Below are 21,472 nucleotides of genomic sequence, written 5' to 3'. Positions count from 1 at the left end.
ATGCACTACATGATCAAAAGTATGTATGCTCGTTGAACATCTCATGCCAAAATCAGGGGCATTAATATGGAGTTGTTCCCCCCTTTGCTGCTATAACAGCCTCCACTCTTCTGGGAAGGCTTTCCACTAGATGTTGGAACATTGCTGCGGGGACTTGCTTCCATTCAGCCACAAGAGCATTAGTAAGGTCGGGCAAGTGATGTTGGGAGATTAGGCCTGCCTCGCAGTGGGTGTTCCAGTTCATCCCAAAGGTGTTAGATGGGGTTGAGGTCAGGGCTCTGTGCAGGCCAGTCAAGTTCTTCCACACCGATCTCGACAAACCATTTCTTTATGGACCTCGCTTTGTGCAAACATTATCATGCTGAAACAGGAAAGGGCCTTCCCCAAACTGTTTCCACAAAGTTGGAAGCACAGAATCGTGTAGAATGTAATTGTATGCTGTAGCGTTAAGAATTCTCTTCATTGGAACTAAGGGGCCTAGCCCGAACCATGAAAACAGCCCCAGACTATTATTCCACCTAAACCAAACTTTGCAGTTGGCACTATACATTTGGGCAGGTAGCATTCTCCTGGTATCCACCAAAGCCAGATTTGTCTGTTGGACTGCCAGATGGTGAAGTGTGATTCATCACTCCAGAGAATGCTTTTCTACTGCTCCAGTCCAATGGCGGCGAGCGTTACACAACTCCAGCCGATGCTTGGCATTGGCATGGTGATCTTAGGAGTGTGCAAAGCTGTCATCAAGGCAATGGTTGGCTACAGCATCCAATGACATTCTCTCTCACTCTCTCTCTCTCTCTCTCTCTCTCTCTCTCTCTCTCTCTCTCTCTCTCTCTCTCTCTCTCTCTCTCTCTCTCTCTCTCTCTCTCTCTCTCTCTCTCTCTCTCTCTCTCCTCTCTCCTCTCTCCTCTCTCCTCTCTCCTCTCTCTCAGGTAAGACCATCTGGGAGTTGGTCGTAGAGCAGTTTGAGGATCTGTTGGTCAGAATCCTTCTGCTGGCTGCCTGCATCTCTTTTGTAAGTAGACAAAATGTTGTCACTGATTTTGACTGACTATGGAGTATAGATATTGCTATGAGTTACAGGGAAAATATTGCAGAGTAATGACACAAGACAGGGTAAAGTGATGTTATCTGGTCTGCTCCTCAATAATTGGTGTAATGAGAGCAAGGGGAAGATATTCATGTATTGATAATACCTACTGAGTCCTCTCAGATCTCCACAAGTGCATAGAGGGTAGGGTCTACACAGGTCGATATGTTTGGGTGTATTTATGTGTTTGTTGGTGTTAGCACCTGTAAGATCATTGTGAAGTCACTTCCTGTCAATTTCCTCCGTCCACGTCCTCTGCTTACCCCAGTGCAGGATGGGTAAATGTTTCAGCGTAGCAGGTGTGCATGGTGGGAGAGGCTCTGAGATGACACTGACAGCTAACACACACACACACACACGCGCACACACACATGCATGCACACAAGGTTACATACCTGCACTATGAAAGACACATACTGTACACACACAGGTCAGTTATGCTTTGCGCACACGCACATACAGAACACATGCTGTGACCGGTCAGGCTATATTTCGTATGGATTGATGTCCTCCCTCTTTCCTTCCCTCACTCCCTCGCTTACTCACTCACACACACTCGCTCATTCACTCTAGGAATCCCTCCCGCCCCCCTCCCTCCCTCTCTCTCACTATTTCATTTCACTGTTGTCTCCCATTTGCCCTCCTGTCTAGCTCTCTCTCTCTTCAAATCTGTTTTGGAGTAGAGGGGTGACATAATGTTTTAACCCCCCCACCCCAACCCTTTACACTCTGTCCCTGACCAGCTGTCATTATGGCCTTAGAAAGAATGGTGTGTGTGCGATGTACTGTGTGTGTGTGTGCGTGGTGTGTGTGTGTGTGTGTGCGATGTACTGTGTGTGTGCGTGGTGTGTGTGTGTGTGTGTGTGTGTGTGTGTGTGTGTGTGTGTGTGTGTGTGTGTGTGTGTGTGTGTGTGTGTGTGTGTGCGTGCGTGCGTTTGTGTGGCAAGAGGGCGCGAGGGGAGAGAGAGCGTGTTATTTTAAGAGAATCTCAAGCCAGGCCGAGAAACTGTATCCTTCCACAAAGGTCAGGGATGAAAGGAACAAAGGATTGCTGGCGAGAGAGCGAGAGAGAGATAGTATTGCACAATGGCATTGTTTGTTTCAGATGACAGGTACATATAGTATATGGTTGAGAAAGACACTGTAATGATAGTAATATGTAATTAATAAATGCATAATATATAGTTAATATACTGTATAAATATATAAATGCATTGGCAATATCAGTGTAATGTTTTTCATGTGCTTTCAAATAAAGTTTTGGAATGGAAAGGTTCTATGGTACGTGTGAGTAGGCTTCAATGGATTTCAATGCAGTATATTTTAGAATAGAGAAGACAGAGAGGATGAATGATATAGAGATCTTAAAAGAGAGGGAATAACAGAATAAATGGATAGAGACAACAACAAAAAATGTACAAACAAAAGAAAGAAAGAAAGAGAGAGAGAGAGAGAGAGAGAGAGAGAGAGAGAGAGAGAGAGAGAGAGAGAGAGAGAGAAAGAAAGAAAGAAAGAAAGAAAGAAAGAAAGAAAGAAAGAAAGAAAGAAAGAAAGAAAGAAAGAAAGAAAGAAAGAAAGAAAGAAAGAAAGAAAGAAAAAAGAAAGAAAGGGAAAAGAGGATGGAAGAATGAAATCTTTGCACTAAGGAACAACAGAGTAGAGAAGGGAGAGGCGATGGAAGAAGGTTAAAGAGGACGGTTTGGACAAAGGAATAGGGAATAAAGGATAATGGATGGTTGTATACAATGATGGAGGGATGGAGGGATATCTCTCTTCCTCTGTGGGTTAGATTGTTTCTTCCTCTGCTTCAGTGGACCATAACTGATCTGTGTCCATGTCAGCACAGCCCCTTTCCTAAACAGACCAGTGACAACAACTCGTTACACAGTCACGTACACGGACGCGCATACACACGTGAAGAAACACATACACACACACACACAAAACTCCCTCTATCACACATGCACGTGCACGGACACACAGACAAAAAAGGCTGGCATATAGTGGGAAAAAAGTGTTTCTGTTACGGGCGCATATTGTCAAGTGTCATAAAAGTGCATTCCATTCCAATATCAATAAACATAAATTCCCTCCCTCCCTCCCTCCCTCCCTCCCTCCCTCCCTCCCTCCCCCTCCCTCCCTCCCTCCCTCTTGCTTTCAGGTGCTGGCCTTGTTTGAGGAAGGTGAGGAAACAGTCACAGCCTTTGTGGAACCCTTAGTCATCCTCCTCATTCTCATTGCTAATGCCATCGTTGGAGTCTGGCAGGTCAGTTAGTTGAAACACATACGCACGCACGCACGCACGCACGCACGCACGCACACACACACACACACACACACACACACACACACACACACACACACACACACACACACACACACACACACACACACACACACAATACATCACGTGCGTTAGTTTACCCGTTCAGGGTCAGAATGTATTACCCGCGGGGGTGGGGGAGGGGTGTTATAGGGGAAAATGCATCAGCGCCCAAACCCACAGTAAAAAATACAGAGGGACGATCGGGTTACCGCAAGCCACAAGCAGCGGGTCCATATTGGCCTTGTGGTGGTCATTTGGAAACTATGCACAAGGATTCACACATAGGGGGGTTATGAGACAAGGGAGCGGGGAGGGGGTGGATTTGATGGGTGTAGGGGGTGGGCATATTGGCAGAAGTCAGGCTTTACACTTCTGGAAGGGATGTCAGGAGGAATAGGAGGAACTGATGTTCTGTGGGGTTATTGTTGCCCTGAAGGAGCGCAATGCAGAGAGCGCCATCGAGGCTCTGAAGGAGTATGAGCCTGAGATGGGGAAGGTTTATCGGTCGGACAGGAAGAACGTCCAGATGATCAAGGCCAGGGAGATTGTCCCTGGAGATGTGGTGGAGGTGTCCGGTAAGATTCAGATTCAGAGATTCAGATTTACGTAATAACTGTATAACCCCATAAACACTGATCTGGGTTCAGTGTTTTTTCTCTCCTAATGACTAAAGGGCTCAGATTTTGGCGTAAGCTGATCCTAGATCTGTGCCCAAGGGCAACTACTACCCCTATAAGCCCAAGAGTTGTAGGCCCAGTTCCAAGTCGACCCTTAGCTCCAATACCCACAAGCCACTAAAATAAATGTAGATCTGATGTAAGCAAGAAAAAATCTACTTTGCCTATCAGAGATTAAGGTGTAGAGATTAAAGCATATGGCCCCTTTAACAGCCATTATTATCACAAAGTGTACAATTTTTCACAAAGTGTTTGAATGGGTCTAATCCTCTCAGATGGACATCACGTCTTTAGGGTTTGCTGATATATTATACCACCTCTTCCAAAAAAAACAAGGCCTAATACACATACCCATATAGCCAGTCTACTGGTTGACAGGCACATCCCAAAGGGCACTCTATTCACTTTATAGCCATAGGGCTCTGGTCAAAAGTAGTGCACTATATACTGTAGGCCCTAGAACCCCTGAGGGTACTTGGACTATCCACAGAGTGTACTTGAGAAGACTCATGACACCATAGAGCTACTGGTAAAATGCACATGAGGGGGTACTTCAGGGGTACTCAGGGCAGAGTACAATTCTGTACTGTAACTGAAAAAGATTTGGAACCATTGATGCAGGATATAGAGTGCCATTTGGAATGTATACCAGCGCCTGGTCCTGGGTCAGACTGGTTTATCCCTCTAATGTTTAAGGTTAGGTTTAGGGTTGGCTAATCTGATTCTAGTATAGATTAAGGGACAGATTTAATAAGGGCACATTCATTTGCAGGCACAATTTCCAAATTTAGCAGGTGTTTTTATTTTTTGTTTGGTTATAATGTGGTTGGATCAGACTGTCTGAGTGCTGTCCTGAGGCTTTGTTGGGTTGGTAGAGGTTAATAAACTTAGTCTCGAGAGTCAATATTAGTTGGATGAGGGGACTTTTCTCTATTATCAATTCTCTCTCTCTCTCCTTTCTCTCTCCCTCTCTCTCTCTCTATTTTGCCATACTGAAGAATCAAAATGTCAAATGGGGACATTTTGACAGTGTTAAAAAGCAGTGTATTGTCAGAATACACTGTAAAAATTCAGAACAAGCACAATGTTAACCAGGGAAAACCTTGATTGTGATAAAGACTGTGAATGAAAATGTAGTAATTATGTTTGAACATACGTTAAATGAACTCTGAAGTGGAGTGGAGTTTGTGTGTATATGCATAAAGTTGAGACAGCTACCTTGAACTAAAAATCAAATCAAACTTTATTTGTCACATGCGCCGAATACAACCGGTGCAGTAGACCTTACAGTGAAATGCTTACTTACAAGCCCTTAACCAACAAGGCCGTTCAAGAAAGAGTTAATTAAATATTTACCAAATAAACTAAAGTACTTTTTAAAAAAGTAACACAATAAAATAACAATAACCAGGCTATATACAGGGGGTACCGGTACCAAGTCAATGTGAGGGTACAGGTCAGTCGAGTCGAGGTAATTTGTACATAGGGGGGTCAGTCCAGGTTGCCATTTGATTAATAATTTAGCAGTCTTATGGCTTGGGGGTAGTAGCTGTTAAGGTGGCTTTGGTCCTAGACTTGGCGCACCAGAACCGCTTGCTGTGCGGCGGCAGAGAGGACAGTCTGACTTGGGTGACTGGAGCCTTTGACAATTTTGGGTTTTTTCCTCCGACAACGCCTAGTATATAGGTCCTGGATGGCAGGGAACTTGGCCCCAGTGATGTACTGCGCTGTACGCACTACCCTCTGTTGCGCCTTACAGTCAGATGCAGAGCAGTTGCCATACGGTGATGCAATTGGTCAGGATGCTCTCGATGGTGCAGCTGTATAACTTTTTGAGGATCTGGGGACCCATACCAAACCTTTTCAGTCTCCTGAGGGGGAAAAGGTGTTGTTGTGCCCTCTTCACGACTGTCTTGGTGTGTTTGGACCATGATAGTTTGTTGGTGATGTGGACACCAAGGAACTTGAAACTCTTGACTCGTTCCACTACAGCCTAGTCGATGTTAATGGGGGCCTGTGTTTGGCCCGCCATTTCCTGTAGTCCACGATCAGCTCATTTGTCTTGCTCATATTGAAGGAAAAGTTGTTGTCCTGGCACCGCACTTCCGGGTCTCTGACCTCCTCCTTATAGGTTGTCTCATTGTTGTCGGTATCAGGCCTACCACTGTTGTGCAGTCAGCAAACTGAATGATGGTGTTGGAGTTGTGTTTGGCCACGCAGTCGTGGGTCAACAGGGAGTACAGGACAGCAGGTGAGCAATACCTCAGGACTTCTTTAATATTAGACATTCTCACCCCTCGTCTTACCAGACGTAGTTTCTCTGAATTCTCCGAAGGCAGCCGACCTTCGCCCTCTTTTTCGCCGTCTTTTCTTCATGCAAATGACGAGGATTTTGTCCCGTTCCCGAGAAAGCAGTATATCCTTCACGTCTGACTTGTTAAAGAGTAATCGATGTTCAGAAGTTATTTTCGGTCATAAGAGATGGTAGCAGCAACAATATGCACAAAATAAGTTTAAAAATAAATGACAAACAACACAAAAAAACGAACAAAATAACTCAGTTGGTTAGGAGCCCGTAAAATGGCAGCCATCCCCTCCGGTGCCATTTCCACAGTGTTTTTTTCTTTTTTTCTTCCCCCAGTTGGTGACAAAGTCCCCGCTGACATCAGACTCATCAAAATAAACTCTACTACTCTGCGTGTTGACCAGTCCATCCTCACCGGTGAGTGATTATGATCAACTCTGTCTTAACCCTTTTTACACGACTACAATGGAAATAAATTAGGTCTGTCAGAGTTAATCACGTTTTTGTAATTTCAGTGTACTTTTTTTTTTCTCTCTCTTTCGATTAATCGCATTGTCTAAAAGCGTTGAATCTGAAAACACTGAAAACATCCAAAATACATAATCTATACATCTGAAATCTACAATGCCATGTAAAAACAAGTTGACATTGAGGTTAAATAAAGTGTGCTTTCTCAATTTGGCCAAAATAAAATACATCTATTTGACTAACCATTATTTCAGACAAAATCAAGACAAATCTTAAATTACATTCGGAATTTGCAATAAAATCCAGAGAGTTAACTTTATTAAGTGTTTTTAATCTTTTGACAGCCCTAATATAAATACATGTAAAACTATTTTGTTGTAAAAATCACTCTATCTGCTCTGTCTCTCTCCTCGCTCAGGTGAGTCTGTCAGTGTGATTAAGCACACCGATGCCGTCCCAGACATGAGAGCTGTCAACCAGGACAAGAAGAACATGCTTTTCTCTGTGAGGAACTCTCCTATATATTTATCCATCTATCTATTTTTCTATTCCTCCATCTCAGAATCTCTGTCAATCTAACTGTTGTTTTCCACACTCCTGCCCTTCTCTATATGAGCCTCTTCCACTCTCCATCTCCTCCACCTTTACAGCAATTAATTGACCACTCCCTCTTTTCCCCTCTATCTCCTTCTCCCCACTCTCTCTCCCTCCCTTTCCCTCGCTCCCTCTCTCCCTCCCTCTCTCCCTCCCTCTGTCCGTCCCTCAAGGGCACCAACATCGCTTCAGGCAAGGCTATTGGCATAGCCGTGGCGACTGGTGTCTCTACAGAGATCGGGAAGATCCGCGACCAGATGGCTGCGACAGAGCAGGAGAAGACCCCCCTGCAGGCCAAACTGGACGAGTTCGGAGAGCAGCTCTCCAAGGTGAGACAGACAGCTACTACTACACTACTACTACTGCTACTACTACTACACTACCTTGGTTGTTGCAACTTGACAAGATTAGTTTCCCCGCTGCCTTAAAATGGTCAAGTAGACCATTTTTGCCCGTTTTGATTTGATACAACTTAAAGGGATATTTCACCCAAATTACAAAATGACAGTGGGATTTGAGCCACAAATGGTAAAATGTAGAAAAAGTGTCAGGAAAATCCAACCAAGTCATACCTTGTCCATAGACTTACAATGTAAGGAAACCAATAGTGTAATGATGACAATTGCATTATATATATATTTTAAACCAGGCTTTATCTGACAACCTTTTGTTGTCTATTCCATAACAGGTCATCTCCCTGATCTGTGTTGCCGTGTGGATGATCAACATTGGCCACTTCAACGACCCCGTTCATGGAGGCTCCTGGATCCGCGGGGCCGTCTACTACTTCAAGATCGCTGTGGCCCTGGCTGTGGCTGCCATTCCTGAGGGTAAGCAACTGATACTGGACTAGCACTAATCTAATCTAAAAAGTCTAGATGGGTCAAAATAAAGTGGACAAAAGTCAATCAACCAATCACAACATCAGAACATGAACATGGTTCACTGCCTAACTAATAACACTCTTTCCCCTTCTCTCTCTCTACCATCTGTCCCCCTTCTCCCCCCTCTCTCTCCCCCCAGGTCTGCCCGCTGTGATCACCACTTGCCTGGCTCTGGGTACCCGCCGCATGGCCAAGAAGAATGCCATCGTCCGCTCCCTGCCCTCTGTGGAGACCCTGGGCTGCACCTCCGTCATCTGCTCCGACAAGACCGGCACCCTCACCACCAACCAGATGTGTGTCACCAAGGTGGGTAAACACACACACACACACACACACACACACACACACACACACACACACACACACACACACACACACACACACACACGTCGAACAAACACAAAAATGCACACGTGCGCTGTGCGTTCAAACACACACACACACACACACACACACACACACACACACACACACACACACACACACACACACACACACACACACACACACACACACACACACACACACACACACACACACACAAACTCAAATGCACCAGTGATCCACCACACTGTAAAAAAAAAAGGATTCAACATACAATTGTAAGGCAACCAGCCGCAATAGGAGTCCTATCACAATCCTATTGCAGCTGCGTGCCTTACAATTGTACGTTGAATCACCTGAATGCCATTATTATTATATATTTGTATTATTTATTTATTTAACCTTTATTTAACTACAATCCTATTGCAGAACACTCACAATCCTATTGCAGCTGATTCCCTTACAATTGTACGTTGATATAAACCTCAATGCTGGTTTGCAAAGTGATGTTTAATTCCTATTGGAATCCAGAGCGAGGATATCCAGAAATTGTAACTTTTATTCACCCGCAACCTGCATTGAGAATAACTGCTGGGGTAAGGAAGATTGATTATTGAAACTGCCTAAATCATATACACTGGAACAGACAGCTCAATAATTGGTGCAAAACGTCCAACTACTAACACATTAGATTCGTTTCTGAAAATGTACACTGAGTGTACAAAATATTAGGAACACTGACCAGGTGAATCCAGTATGAAAGCTAAGATCCCTTATTGATGTCACCTGCTAAATCCACTTTAACCAGTGTCGACGAAGGGGATGAGACAGTTTAAATAAGGATTTTGAAGACAATTGAGACATGGATTGTGTATGTGCACCAATATACCTGTACATGACCATCTGATCATTTATCACTCCAGTGTTAATCTGCAAAATTGTATTATTCGCCTACCTCCTCATGCCTTTTGCACACATTGTATATAGACTGCCCATTTTTTCTACTGTGTTATTGACTTGCTAATTGTTTACTCCATGTGTAACTCTGTGTTGTCTGTTCACACTGCTATGCTCTATCTTGGCCAGGTCGCAGTTGCAAATGAGAACTTGTTCTCAACTAGCCTACCTGGTTAAATAAAAGTGAAATAAAAAAATAAAAAAATTCAGAGGGTGAATGGGCAAGACAAAAGATTTAAGTGCCTTTGAACGGGGTATGGTAGTAGGTGCCAGGCGCACCGGTTTGAGTGTGTCTAGAACTGCAACGCTGCTGTTTTTTTCACGCTCAACAGTTTCCCTGTGTGTCAAGCCTGATCCACCACTCAATGGACATACTGCAACAGCCAACTTGACACAACTGTGGGAAGCAATGGAGTCAACATGGGCCAGCATCCCTGTTGAACGCTTTCGACAACTTGAAGTCCATGCCCCGATTAACTGAGGCTGTTCTGTGGGCAAAAGGTGGTGAATATTAGGAAGGTGTTTCTAATGTTTTGTACACTCAGTGTACGTTATTTATTTGTAATCAACTAATCCGTGCCTTAAGAAAGTATTCATACCCCTTGGTTTTTCCCCACATTGTGTTGTTACAGCCTGAATTTAAAATACCTTAAATTGAGATTTTGGGCTCTATTTCAACAAACCTAATGCAGCGGTAAATGTAAGCACTGGCGGTAAGCACTATAGGTTCAGGGGTATGGCAGAAATATTTTTGCTATTTTCACCACAACAATTATAGGCACAGTTGCTGGTGGTGGTGCGAAAGGGCTGGGTTTTGATAAATAAACCAGTTGTGGGTGTGTCGAGGCTTGCCCCTCACTGGCCAATCAGAACATGCTCCATGGCTAAATAGGTGGTTGCTTCAAGTCGTGTGTTTACAGTCTTTTGTGTATTTGAATGTTACTCCCTTATAGCCTAGTTCGTTAAATAGCCTGCCCCATATTTGCAACATACGTTGAACATGTTTGCAGTCGACCTGTTTATATAAGCATTGCATTGCTTCAGAATGGAAATACATTGTTAAATAGGCTATAGCATTTGCACTGATATAGGGGCTCCTAGGCCCACTGTAAATTGCAGTCTGGACATGCCAAACGTAGTCAATAAGCAAGATTACATTCACTAGGCTATTGATAAGGCCTAAAAAGACTGTGTATAATTGTAATCAAATCCTGCCCTGCCTATCTAAGGTCTTCTTCTAAAGCCACGTCAACAAACAGGTCACTGACCATCTCGAATCCCACCGTAACTTCTCCGCTGTGCAATCTGGTTTCCGAGCCGGTCACGGGTACACCTCAGCCACGCTCAAGGTACTAAATGATATCATAACCGCCATCGATAAAAGACAGTACTGTGCAGCCGTCTTCATCGACCTTGCCAAGGCTTTCGACTCTGTCAATCACCATATTCTTATCGGCAGACTCAGTAGCCTCGGTTTTTCGGATGACTGCCTTGCCTGGTTCACCAATTACTTTGCAGGCAGAGTTCAGTGTGTCAAATCGGAGGGCATGCTGTCCGGTCCTCTGGCAGTCTCTATGGGGGTGCCACAGGGTTCAATCCTCGGGCCGACTCTTTTCTCTGTGTATATCAATGATGTTGCTCTTGCTGCGGGCGATTCCCTGATCCACCTCTACGCAGACGACACCATTCTATATACTTCCGGCCCATCCTTGGACACTGTGCTATCTAACCTCCAAATGAGCTTCAATGCCATACAGCATTCCTTCCGTGGCCTCCAACTGCTCTTAAACGCTAGTAAAACCAAATGCATGCTTTTCAACCGTTCGCTGCCTGCACCCGCACGCCTGACCAGCATCACCACCCTGGATGGTTCCGACCTTGAATATGTGGACATCTATAAGTACCTAGGTGTCTGGCTAGACTGTAAACTCTCCTTCCAGACTCATATCAAACATCTCCAATCGAAAATCAAATCAAGAGTCGGCTTTCTATTCTGCAACAAAGCCTCCTTCACTCACGCCGCCAAACATACCCTAGTAAAACTGACTATCCTACCGATCCTCGACTTCGGCGATGTCATCTACAAAATTGCTTCCAACACTCTACTCAGCAAACTGGATGCAGTTTATCACAGTGCCATCCGTTTTGTCACAAAAGCACCTTATACCACCCACCACTGCGACTTGTATGCTCTCGTCGGCTGGCCCTCGCTACTTATTCGTCGCCAGACCCACTGGCTCCAGGTCATCTACAAGTCCATGCTAGGTAAAGCTCCGCCTTATCTCAGTTCACTGGTCACGATGGCAACACCCATCCGTAGCACGCGCTCCAGCAGGTGCATCTCACTGATCATCCCTAAAGCCAACACCTCATTTGGTCGCCTTTCGTTCCAGTTCTCTGCTGCCTGTGACTGGAACGAATAGCAAAAATCGCTGAAGTTGGAGACTTTTATCTCCCTCACCAACTTCAAACATCTGCTATCTGAGCAGCTAACCGATCGCTGCAGCTGTACATAGTCTATCGGTAAATAGCCCACCCATTTTTACCTACCTCATCCCCATACTGTTTTTATTTATTTACTTTTCTGCTCTTTTGCACACCAATATCTCTCTCTACCTGTACATGACCATCTGATCATATATCACTCCAGTGTTAATCTGCAAAATTGGAATTATTCGCCTAACTCCTCATGCCTGTTGCACACAATGTATATAGACTCCCCTTTTTTTCTACTGTGTCATTGACTTGTTAATTGTTTACTCCATGTGTAACTCTGTGTTGTCTGTTCACACTGCTATGCTTTATCTTGGCCAGGTCGCAGTTGCAAATGAGAACTTGTTCTCAACTAGCCTACCTGGTTAAATAAAGGTGAAATAAAAATGTTAAATAAAAAAAAAAAACTAAATGACATTTAAATAGGCTCTGTCTAAATACAGATACAGGAACCATAATTGCTCCCTGTGGGCATATAATACAGACAAGGCATCTTAGACTATGAAGGGTTTTTAAAGATCCAATATAAAGAGAAAGGGGAATTGTCCACAACATCATACTACTGGCAAATGTAATATTTTATAAACATTATGGAACCATCTTACAGATAATATCTGCACTACAGAAATAGCAGATGAAAATGGCATTGCATTTGAACCATGTAGCAGCTTACTTAATCACCATAAACCCATGGATGTGAATATTTCTAAGTTTGAAATATTGGATGTGAATATTTCTACGTTTGGTTTTCAATCAAATTTATTGAAAAACAATCTGTTTTTTTAAACCAATGTCGTGGAATTATTCTAATCAAAAGGAGAGACTTTTAATTTCTTTAAAACAAGTTAACTTTATGATTTAATTATTGCAGTAACGGAGCTTGTCAACGACCTTCCCGTAGGTGATTCGTCGAGAGCCCAATGAGCGGATTTGAGCCACAACATTTTATAGCAAAGTCCATCCTCTTGGATGTTCATGACAAACAACAGATGTATGGAATGGGTCACAAGGTTAAGATTCGTATGAAAGATACTAATAATTCACAGCAAACAGTATCTGCTGTAAAGACTGCTCTCATTGTGTAGAAACTAGGGTCTGGCCCCCAACTCCATACTGGAGCCATCTCCACCCTGGCACCTCACTACAGAAACACCAACTCATGCTATGGAATGTAGTCTTGTTAGTTTTATCACCCAAAGACATTGTAAATATTCTGTCAGCATTAAATCTCCCAGAGGCCCATTCTCAGTAAAATACACACAGATGAGAGTGTTCTATGAACCCCTTATTCTGTTGCATAAAATAACCATTTGATGCAATAACAGTATTTCTAACATAATCTTGCAACACCAACAACAACATTTCTAATGAGGATTGGGTCAGATGCTTGATATCATAAATCACTTATCTCATTCGTTAGCATGTGTGCACAGGGCAAGCCTAAATGTCTTTATGCATAACATTCACGTTTATATACAAACTAGACTCCAGTCAATTGTATCGTTGCCTATGTCCTAGGGAGATTCTGAAAAAAATACAGCATTGATATGGCATTATAGGAGGTTGGAATAGTTTGGAGTAGCGCGGGTGTCTTTGGTAACGTTAATTGGGTGAGGGGCGCTCTTTGAAAATGGAGATGGAAAGCGTACTCAAACAAGCGAAATTAAGTATGCAGGTATGGGAATTTTGAATACCAAATGAAAAAGCATGAGGGCCAGGCTAAAAAATATACACCTATGTGATGGTGCTAAACCAGCCTTGATTAAGGGAAGGATAGGCTATGCTTGGTTCTTAATCAAAGTAAACTGAATGGGGGGAAAACCAATAGTTTATGTTTCTAAATACTAGATTCAGCAGCATTAAATCACATCTCTCTTCCATGGGTACTCACCGTGCATCACGGCTGGATAGGCTGCACTTTCTCTCTCAAAATCCATGTAAGTATCAACTGCATTACTGCTAAGACCTGCTTTTTATGAGTCTTAAAACTTCCCATTAGCACTGCATTAAATTGTAACTTTTGCATGTGTTTTTAAGGACACATCTCAAATATTGCCACCCCTCCCCTACAAAGCAAGAGAGCTGATGTTAGACAGGTAAATTGCAGAACCTGGAGTTAGGGCTGGAAAATGCTAGTGCGAAATTGACAAAAACAAAAATGTCTAAAAACATGTTTTCACTTTGTCATTATGGGGGTATTCTGTGTAGATGGATTAGAAAATGAATCCATTTTGAATTCAGGCTGTTACAACACAACGTGGAATAAGTCAAGGGGTATGAATGCAAAAATACAGATATTGAAAACTCAAACTGCAATAAAGCGTGCTGGGAAACAAGATAATGATGGCTCTGCTTTTCAGTGGTTTTGAGCAAACATACATTTTGTAATTTTACTCATCAAGCTTGTTCAAATTCAGCTCATCTCGAGCAGAGTTTGTTGATTCAAAGTACAATTGTAAGGCAGCCAACTGCAATAGGATTGTGAGTATGCTCAACATTTGGGCATATACCGTAGCGGACCCAACATACATTGTTGCCTTTTAAAAATGTACTCACACATACATTAGATCAATTTATTGTCCTTCCAAAGTCCACCCAACTCACAAAATAACGGTGATTAAGAAATTGGTTCAGTTGGCTTTTTTAAATGCATAGTTAAGTAGTGTGTGTGTGTGTTGTCTTTGTGATGTGGTTCCAGATGTTCATTATTGACAAAGTGGACGGAGAAAGCGTTTCTCTGGGTTCTTTTGACATCTCCGGTTCCAAGTACACTCCTGAGGGAGAAGTGTGAGTATAGCCTGGAAATACACACACACACACACACACACACACACACACACACACACACACACACACACACACACACACACACACACACACACACACCTGACTTACTGTCTTCTCCATCTCTCTCGCAGTACTAAGAACGGTGCGTTAGTGAAGTGTGGCCAGTATGATGGCTTGGTGGAGCTGTCCACCATCTGTGCTCTGTGCAATGACTCCTCTATGGACTACAACGATGTAAGTGTTTGTGAGTTTGCGTGCATGCGTGTGTCAGCACTCAGTATCTGTATATATATATGTGTAGCTGTTATTTTATGTATCTGATATGTTTATTAGTCTAGCCCAGATCTGATAGTGTCTTTCCCCTCTCTCCTGCAGACTAAGGGAATCTATGAGAAGGTGGGCGAGGCCACTGAGACCGCTCTGTGCTGCCTGGTTGAGAAGATGAATGTGTTCAACACTGAAGTGCGCGGCCTGTCCAAGCCCGACAGAGCCAACGCCTGTTGCTCTGTAAGTCTTCCTCCCTCCCTCCACCTTTCCTCTATCCCTCATTTCCTCCCTCACTCCAGTCCACCCTCTCTCACCTCCCTCTTTTCCTTCTGGCTCCCTTCTCCAACCTATTCCATCCCTCTCATTCCTCCCTCTCCAGCCGACCCATGTCCTCTCCGTCTCTCTCCCAGGTGATCAAGCAGCTGATGAAGAAGGAGTTCACCCTGGAGTTCTCCAGAGACAGGAAGTCCATGTCAGTGTTCTGCTCCCCAGCCAAGTCCTCTAAGGCCACTGTCGGCAACAAGATGTTCGTCAAGGTGATAGAATACCGGCAACCGTCTCTATGGAAATGCTCAGAGTAAACGCTCCAGTGACGTTGTCATATCAGTAATCTCTATTAGCAATCTTGCAGTCCTGACTGTTATCTCTCTCCCTCTATCTCTCTCTCCCTAGGGCGCTCCCGAGGGTGTTATTGAGAGGTGTGCATATGTGCGCGTTGGTACCACACGTGTGCCCTTGTCCGAGCCTGTCAAGAACAAGATCATGGCTGTGATCAAGGAGTGGGGTACCGGCCGTGACACCTTGCGTTGCCTGGCACTGGCCACCCGCGACACACCCCTCCGCATGGAAGAGATGAACCTCGAAGACGCCACCAAGTTCGGCGACTACGAGGTGAGAAAGGAGAGGAGAGAAGGGCGGGAGCGCTTCAGGGAGAGAGGGGGGGAAGAGGAATTTAAGTACGTACTGTATTAATTACTAGGTAAATAAAGGGGTTCCTGAGTTGCTCAGCGGTCTAAGGCAATGGATCGCAGTGCTGAGGCGGGGGGGGATTGGCCGGGGTCTTTCTTTGGGTCATCGCGCTCTAGGGACTCCTTGTGGCGTTGAACGGGTGTTTCCTCCGACACATTGGTGCAGCTGACTTCCGGGTTAAGTGTGCAGAGTGTTAAGAAGTTTCAGAGGACGCATGTCTCAACCTTCACCTGTGTTCCTCAGACTGACCTTACCTTCGTGGGCTGCGTGGGCATGCTGGACCCCCCTCGTAAGGAGGTCATTGGAGCTATTGAGTTGTGCAGGGCTGCTGGCATCCGTGTCATCATGATCACTGGTCAGTATACTGGACAGTACAAATCTGCTGCTTTTCCTAAAGTTCACTGGTTTCCTAGAAAACCCGGTTGGAAGTTCCCGGAATAAAGACAGAATAAACAGGAAATCCGGTATCCTCCAACCAGGAATTCTGGAAAACCTGGGATTTTGGGAAAGTTACCCAATTTTTGCAACCCTAACTCACTTTTTCTCTCTGTCTCCATGCCTTTATCATTCCCACTGTTTCCATCCATCTACCTCTTCTCTGTTGGTTGTCTTTCCTCCATTATAGTTCATTCTGAAATAAATTGAGAAACAATATCTTACAATTCATTATCCTCCCTCCCAGGTGACAACAAGGGAACAGCCGTGGCTATCTGCCGTCGTATTGGCATCTTCACCGAGGATGAGGACACTACTGGCCGAGCCTTCACTGGCCGTGAGTTTGACGACCTGCCCCTCCACGAGCAAAAAAAAGCAGTCCGCAAGGCCTGTTGCTATGCCCGCGTTGAGCCCTCTCACAAGTCCAAGATCGTTGAGTTCCTGCAAGGCTTCGATGAGATCACCGCCATGGTGAGGGGAGGAAACAGGAACAGAGGAGACATCTATTGAAAACTCAAAAGCTTTATTGTACAACCATCCAAATGACAAAAAACGGAACATTTGCAGTAATACGATTCATATCATCCAGAACACAACACAAACAGTCATCTTCCTTCTCTACCTTCTTTCTCACTTCCTCCCCCTCCACCAGACCGGAGACGGGGTGAACGATGCCCCCGCCCTGAAGAAGGCCGAGATCGGCATCGCCATGGGCTCTGGCACTGCCGTTGCCAAGTCTGCCTCTGAGATGGTCCTGGCCGACGACAACTTCTCTTCCATCGTGGCAGCCGTCGAGGAGGGCAGAGCCATTTACAATAACATGAAGCAGTTCATCCGTTACCTCATCTCCTCCAACGTTGGTGAGGTCGTCTGGTGAGTGTCCGGGGTGGGGGGTGTGGGTGTGGAGGTGGGGTGAAGTGACCACATCACAACTGAGACATAACCGTGGTTGACCGCTAATCCAGAGGGATTTATTGGAAGACAGAGATTCACTGTAGTAGCAGCATAACCACTTGACTGCCAATACATGAGTGACCAAGACACCACTGTGAGCAAGAACATCAATAAGACGGCCACACACAGTGCTAGTCACAAATGACTCTTCTTTTTTCTTTCTTTCTTTCCCTCGCTCATCATCCATTCCTCCATCTCTCTCAGTATCTTCCTGACCGCTGCCCTGGGTCTGCCGGAGGCTCTGATCCCTGTCCAGCTGCTGTGGGTCAACCTGGTGACTGATGGTCTCCCTGCCACTGCCCTGGGCTTCAACCCCCCTGACCTGGACATCATGGGCAAGCTGCCCCGTTCGCCCAAGGAGCCCCTCATCTCTGGATGGCTGTTCTTCAGATACCTCGCCATTGGAGGTACGATACGATACCATACCAACACTTTTATTGTCCATTTTCATGGAAATGTATTCTGTGAAGTCAGGAACACGTCAAAAACACCAAATACAAAACAAAACGATACAATTACAAATGCACTGGCCATTCTGCTTTCCTCCTACTCTCCTTTTCTTTCAACAACTATTGATTGGGGTCACTAGAATATCATGGTGAATGCATGACCAATACACTGCCTCATTCTAAGTAGTTTGCTAGTGTGGATGTTGTTTCTCAGTAGTATGCTAAGGTGGATATTGTCTCTAAAGCCCATCCTTTGTTCCCATTCTAATTGTGCCCACATTTTTAGACAGGTGTAGACAATTAAAAGACTCATTGCGATCTAATTGTAAATCAGATCTTCCAAGTGTAAACAAACAAGGTCAGGTCAAATTTTTTACATTACATTTTTTGTTGTCATTTAGCAGACACTCTTATCCAGAGCAACTTACAGTAAAGCACATACCTGTTTCATAATTGTGCCCTGTGGGAATCAAACCCACAACCTTGGCATTGCAAGCTCCATGCAAAGCCAACTGAGCCACATGGGACCTGTTAGCAGTAGGTATAAACAGGGGTTATGTAGAATGCTAGCGTGGATATTGGAACAGAGCCATGTTCCAGGTTCAACATATGCTCACTATCATGTACCTCATGAAGCTATGTCCGACACTCCAACCCTGAACTATGCCTGGCTCAGTCGTAAATCTAACTGCAACCCTGACCCAATGTCAAACACTTAGAGCCTCAACCCTCACCGACTGCTGCTTTGCCCAACAATGGGCGTACAGCAATGGCGGTCGGTGCCATTTAACATGAGGGAGGACGATTATGTTTTAATGAGCATGGCCTTATTTTTATTACAGCACATTGGACTGTCATTCATATTCCATTCACCAAGTTCAATGTAACATTGCTAGGTTTAGGCTACTACATGATACTACATTTTCTCTTTACCCATCATTAGGTTGCTACAACCTAACCTATGAATGAACGTTTACAACGTATGTGCACAGGTTGAGAGAAAAATTTGAGTAATCAAGGTGACAGACAGTCGCACATTCAATACCGCCTTGCACACTCTTGCCGACATCTAGCTGATCTAGGGTGTATCATTAGTCCAACAGTTACAGCTAAAGTTAGCTAGCTAACAGTACACTTTAACTTGACATTAGGTTTATGCCGTTTTACGACGCAATATATAAAGAAAGCAGCGTTTCACACGAGTACCTAGACATACTGACCAGCTCCAGTGGACAGAAGCGTGCCATATGGCAGACCAATCGAAACTCATCTCTCGGCATGTCCCCAAAAAACGCATTTTGATAAAACAAATATTTTTTTACGTTCAAACAGCTCTCCTGTGAAGTCGTGACTTGCGACATATGCCTAGTGTCTTGAATCGGGTCACATATAGCTAGCTTAGCCGTATCTTATGCTTTCAGTACTACATTCATTCTCTGATGCTTTGATTGGGTGGACAACATGTCAGTCCATGCTGCAAGAGCTCTGATAGGTTGGAGGACATTCTCCAGAAGTTGTTATAATTACTGTGTAAGTAAGTCTATGGAAGGGGGTGAGAACAATGAGCCTCCTAGATTTAGAATTGATGTCAATGTAGCCAGAGGAGGACGGAAAGTAGCTGTCCTCCGGCTATACCATGGTGCTACCCTAAAGAGTGCTGTTGAGGCTATTGTAGACCTTCATTGCAAAGCAATGTGTTTTATCAATGCTTTCAGTACTTGATTCATTCTCTGGTCCTTTATTTGGGTGGACAACATGTCAGAGGAGAACGGAAACTAGCTGTCCTCCAGCTACACCATGGTGCTACCCTACAGAGTGCTGTTGAGGTTACTGTAGACCTTTAATCAATTATTTGGTGCCGTGAATATATTTAGAAAAGTTACATCTAAAAATTATAATTTATTTTGTTTCACAACAACAAAAAATACCCCTTCCTCCTCTGAGGAGCCTCCACTGGTGTACAGCCTAGACACCCTGCCCCCATCTACCACACCACATTTAAATGGAGCAGTGCTTTATTGGCATGGTGGTGGAACACAAACTGCAGCCAAAGCAATAATCAAATTAATGTTACACCATTTCTGTACATCCTAGAGATAAAGGAACACGATAAACAAAATACACATTTAATTAAAAGTAATGAAATTCTACACAAGCAAACAACAAAAAAGTATGCAATCATCTCATCTCGATACTTCAACAGGAAAAGGTAATCAAATCTATTGGACAAATGACAATTTAGATCAATGTTACCTGACTTCCTGTGGTGTGTGTTCCAGGCTACGTTGGTGTTGCAACTGTTGCTGCTGCCGCCTGGTGGTTCCTCTACAGTGAGGACGGCCCTGGTGTGTCTTTCTACCAGTTGGTGAGTAGTAGCATTAGATACGGAAGAGGAAGCAAGACCTCCCACTCCCTCATTTTTATTTCAATGGAAGTCAATGAACGAAGCAGACTGCTATCACATTGGTGTCTATAGGAGGAGCACCCCCTTAAGCAAGTCCTGACCAAATCTGACCAAGTCCATACCAATGGGACTCCCTAAATCTGTCTCAGATTATTAAACAATCCCACAAGGTATGACTCCAAACACTCAGAAAAGACTACTGTCCTCGATGTTATCCTGACAAATAATCCTGATAGGTACAGTATCGGTCTTGTGTTTTCTGTAATGACCATAGTGATGATCATTGTTTTACAGCCTGTGTTCATAATTGCTTCTCAGTGCAACGACCTATCCTGATTTGTCATAGACGCTTGCTAAAAAAAAAATATGAGCAAGCCTTACTTCATGAACTGGCCTCTGTAAAATGGTATAGAATCAGCTTGATCCTCCTCTGTCGAAGACATTTAGACATTATTTTTTTATATTTTCAGTGGTATTGTTAACAAACACGCCCGCATAAAGAAAATGAGAATTAAAAACAGGTTCAGCCCCTGATTCGACCGTGATCTTGCAGAGTTACTCCACCTCAAGAATTGCATTTGGCGAAAGGCTCGTTACACGCATACTCAGGCTGGCTGGCTATCGTTCAGGCAAATGAGAAATAAGGGCACTCAGGCTACCCGGAAGGTCAAAGTTAGTTACTTTATGGAGCAGTTCTCTCTCTGTGGGTCTAACCCCAAGAAGTTCTGGAAAACAGTTAAAGACCTGGAGAATAAACCCTCCTCCTCACAGCTGCTCATGTCCCTTAATGTTGATGATGTGGCTGTTACTGACAAGAGGCACATGGCTGAGCTCTTTAATTAATCACCACTTCATTAAGTCAGGATTCCTATTTGACTCAGCCATGCCTCTTTGCCCATCCAACATTTCCTCATATCACACTCCTTCTAATGCACCTATCCCAGATGCTTCTCCCTATTTGTCCCCTGCCCCGCTACAAAGTTTCTTCATGCAGGAAGTCACTGAGTCTGAGGTGCTAAAGGAGCTCCTTCAACTTGACCCCCAAAAAACATCTGGGTCAGATGTTTTAGACCCTTTCTGCTGTCCCTA

At 44.2% G+C, this 21,472-nt stretch overlaps 1 protein-coding gene across 1 annotated transcript in view; it reads left to right on the top strand.

The window, feature by feature from the left end:
• Positions 1 to 21,472, top strand: part of LOC118358641 (sarcoplasmic/endoplasmic reticulum calcium ATPase 1-like) — a 29,641-nt gene that overhangs the window by 2,620 nt on the left and 5,549 nt on the right. The window contains exons 3-20 of the mRNA XM_052480241.1: positions 933 to 1,015; positions 3,252 to 3,356; positions 3,853 to 3,991; positions 6,735 to 6,815; positions 7,285 to 7,370; positions 7,634 to 7,789; positions 8,149 to 8,290; positions 8,484 to 8,650; positions 14,817 to 14,905; positions 15,037 to 15,139; positions 15,281 to 15,412; positions 15,583 to 15,708; positions 15,845 to 16,063; positions 16,385 to 16,496; positions 16,824 to 17,047; positions 17,229 to 17,449; positions 17,735 to 17,937; positions 20,259 to 20,344. Of these exons, the coding sequence (XP_052336201.1) occupies positions 933 to 1,015; positions 3,252 to 3,356; positions 3,853 to 3,991; positions 6,735 to 6,815; positions 7,285 to 7,370; positions 7,634 to 7,789; positions 8,149 to 8,290; positions 8,484 to 8,650; positions 14,817 to 14,905; positions 15,037 to 15,139; positions 15,281 to 15,412; positions 15,583 to 15,708; positions 15,845 to 16,063; positions 16,385 to 16,496; positions 16,824 to 17,047; positions 17,229 to 17,449; positions 17,735 to 17,937; positions 20,259 to 20,344 (2,474 nt within the window). The remainder of the gene's footprint in view (positions 1 to 932; positions 1,016 to 3,251; positions 3,357 to 3,852; positions 3,992 to 6,734; positions 6,816 to 7,284; positions 7,371 to 7,633; positions 7,790 to 8,148; positions 8,291 to 8,483; positions 8,651 to 14,816; positions 14,906 to 15,036; positions 15,140 to 15,280; positions 15,413 to 15,582; positions 15,709 to 15,844; positions 16,064 to 16,384; positions 16,497 to 16,823; positions 17,048 to 17,228; positions 17,450 to 17,734; positions 17,938 to 20,258; positions 20,345 to 21,472) is intronic.

Source organism: Oncorhynchus keta, chromosome 26 (assembly GCF_023373465.1).
Source record: "Oncorhynchus keta strain PuntledgeMale-10-30-2019 chromosome 26, Oket_V2, whole genome shotgun sequence".
Lineage (NCBI taxonomy): Eukaryota > Metazoa > Chordata > Actinopteri > Salmoniformes > Salmonidae > Oncorhynchus > Oncorhynchus keta.
This window is presented reverse-complemented; position numbering and strand designations above follow the sequence as displayed.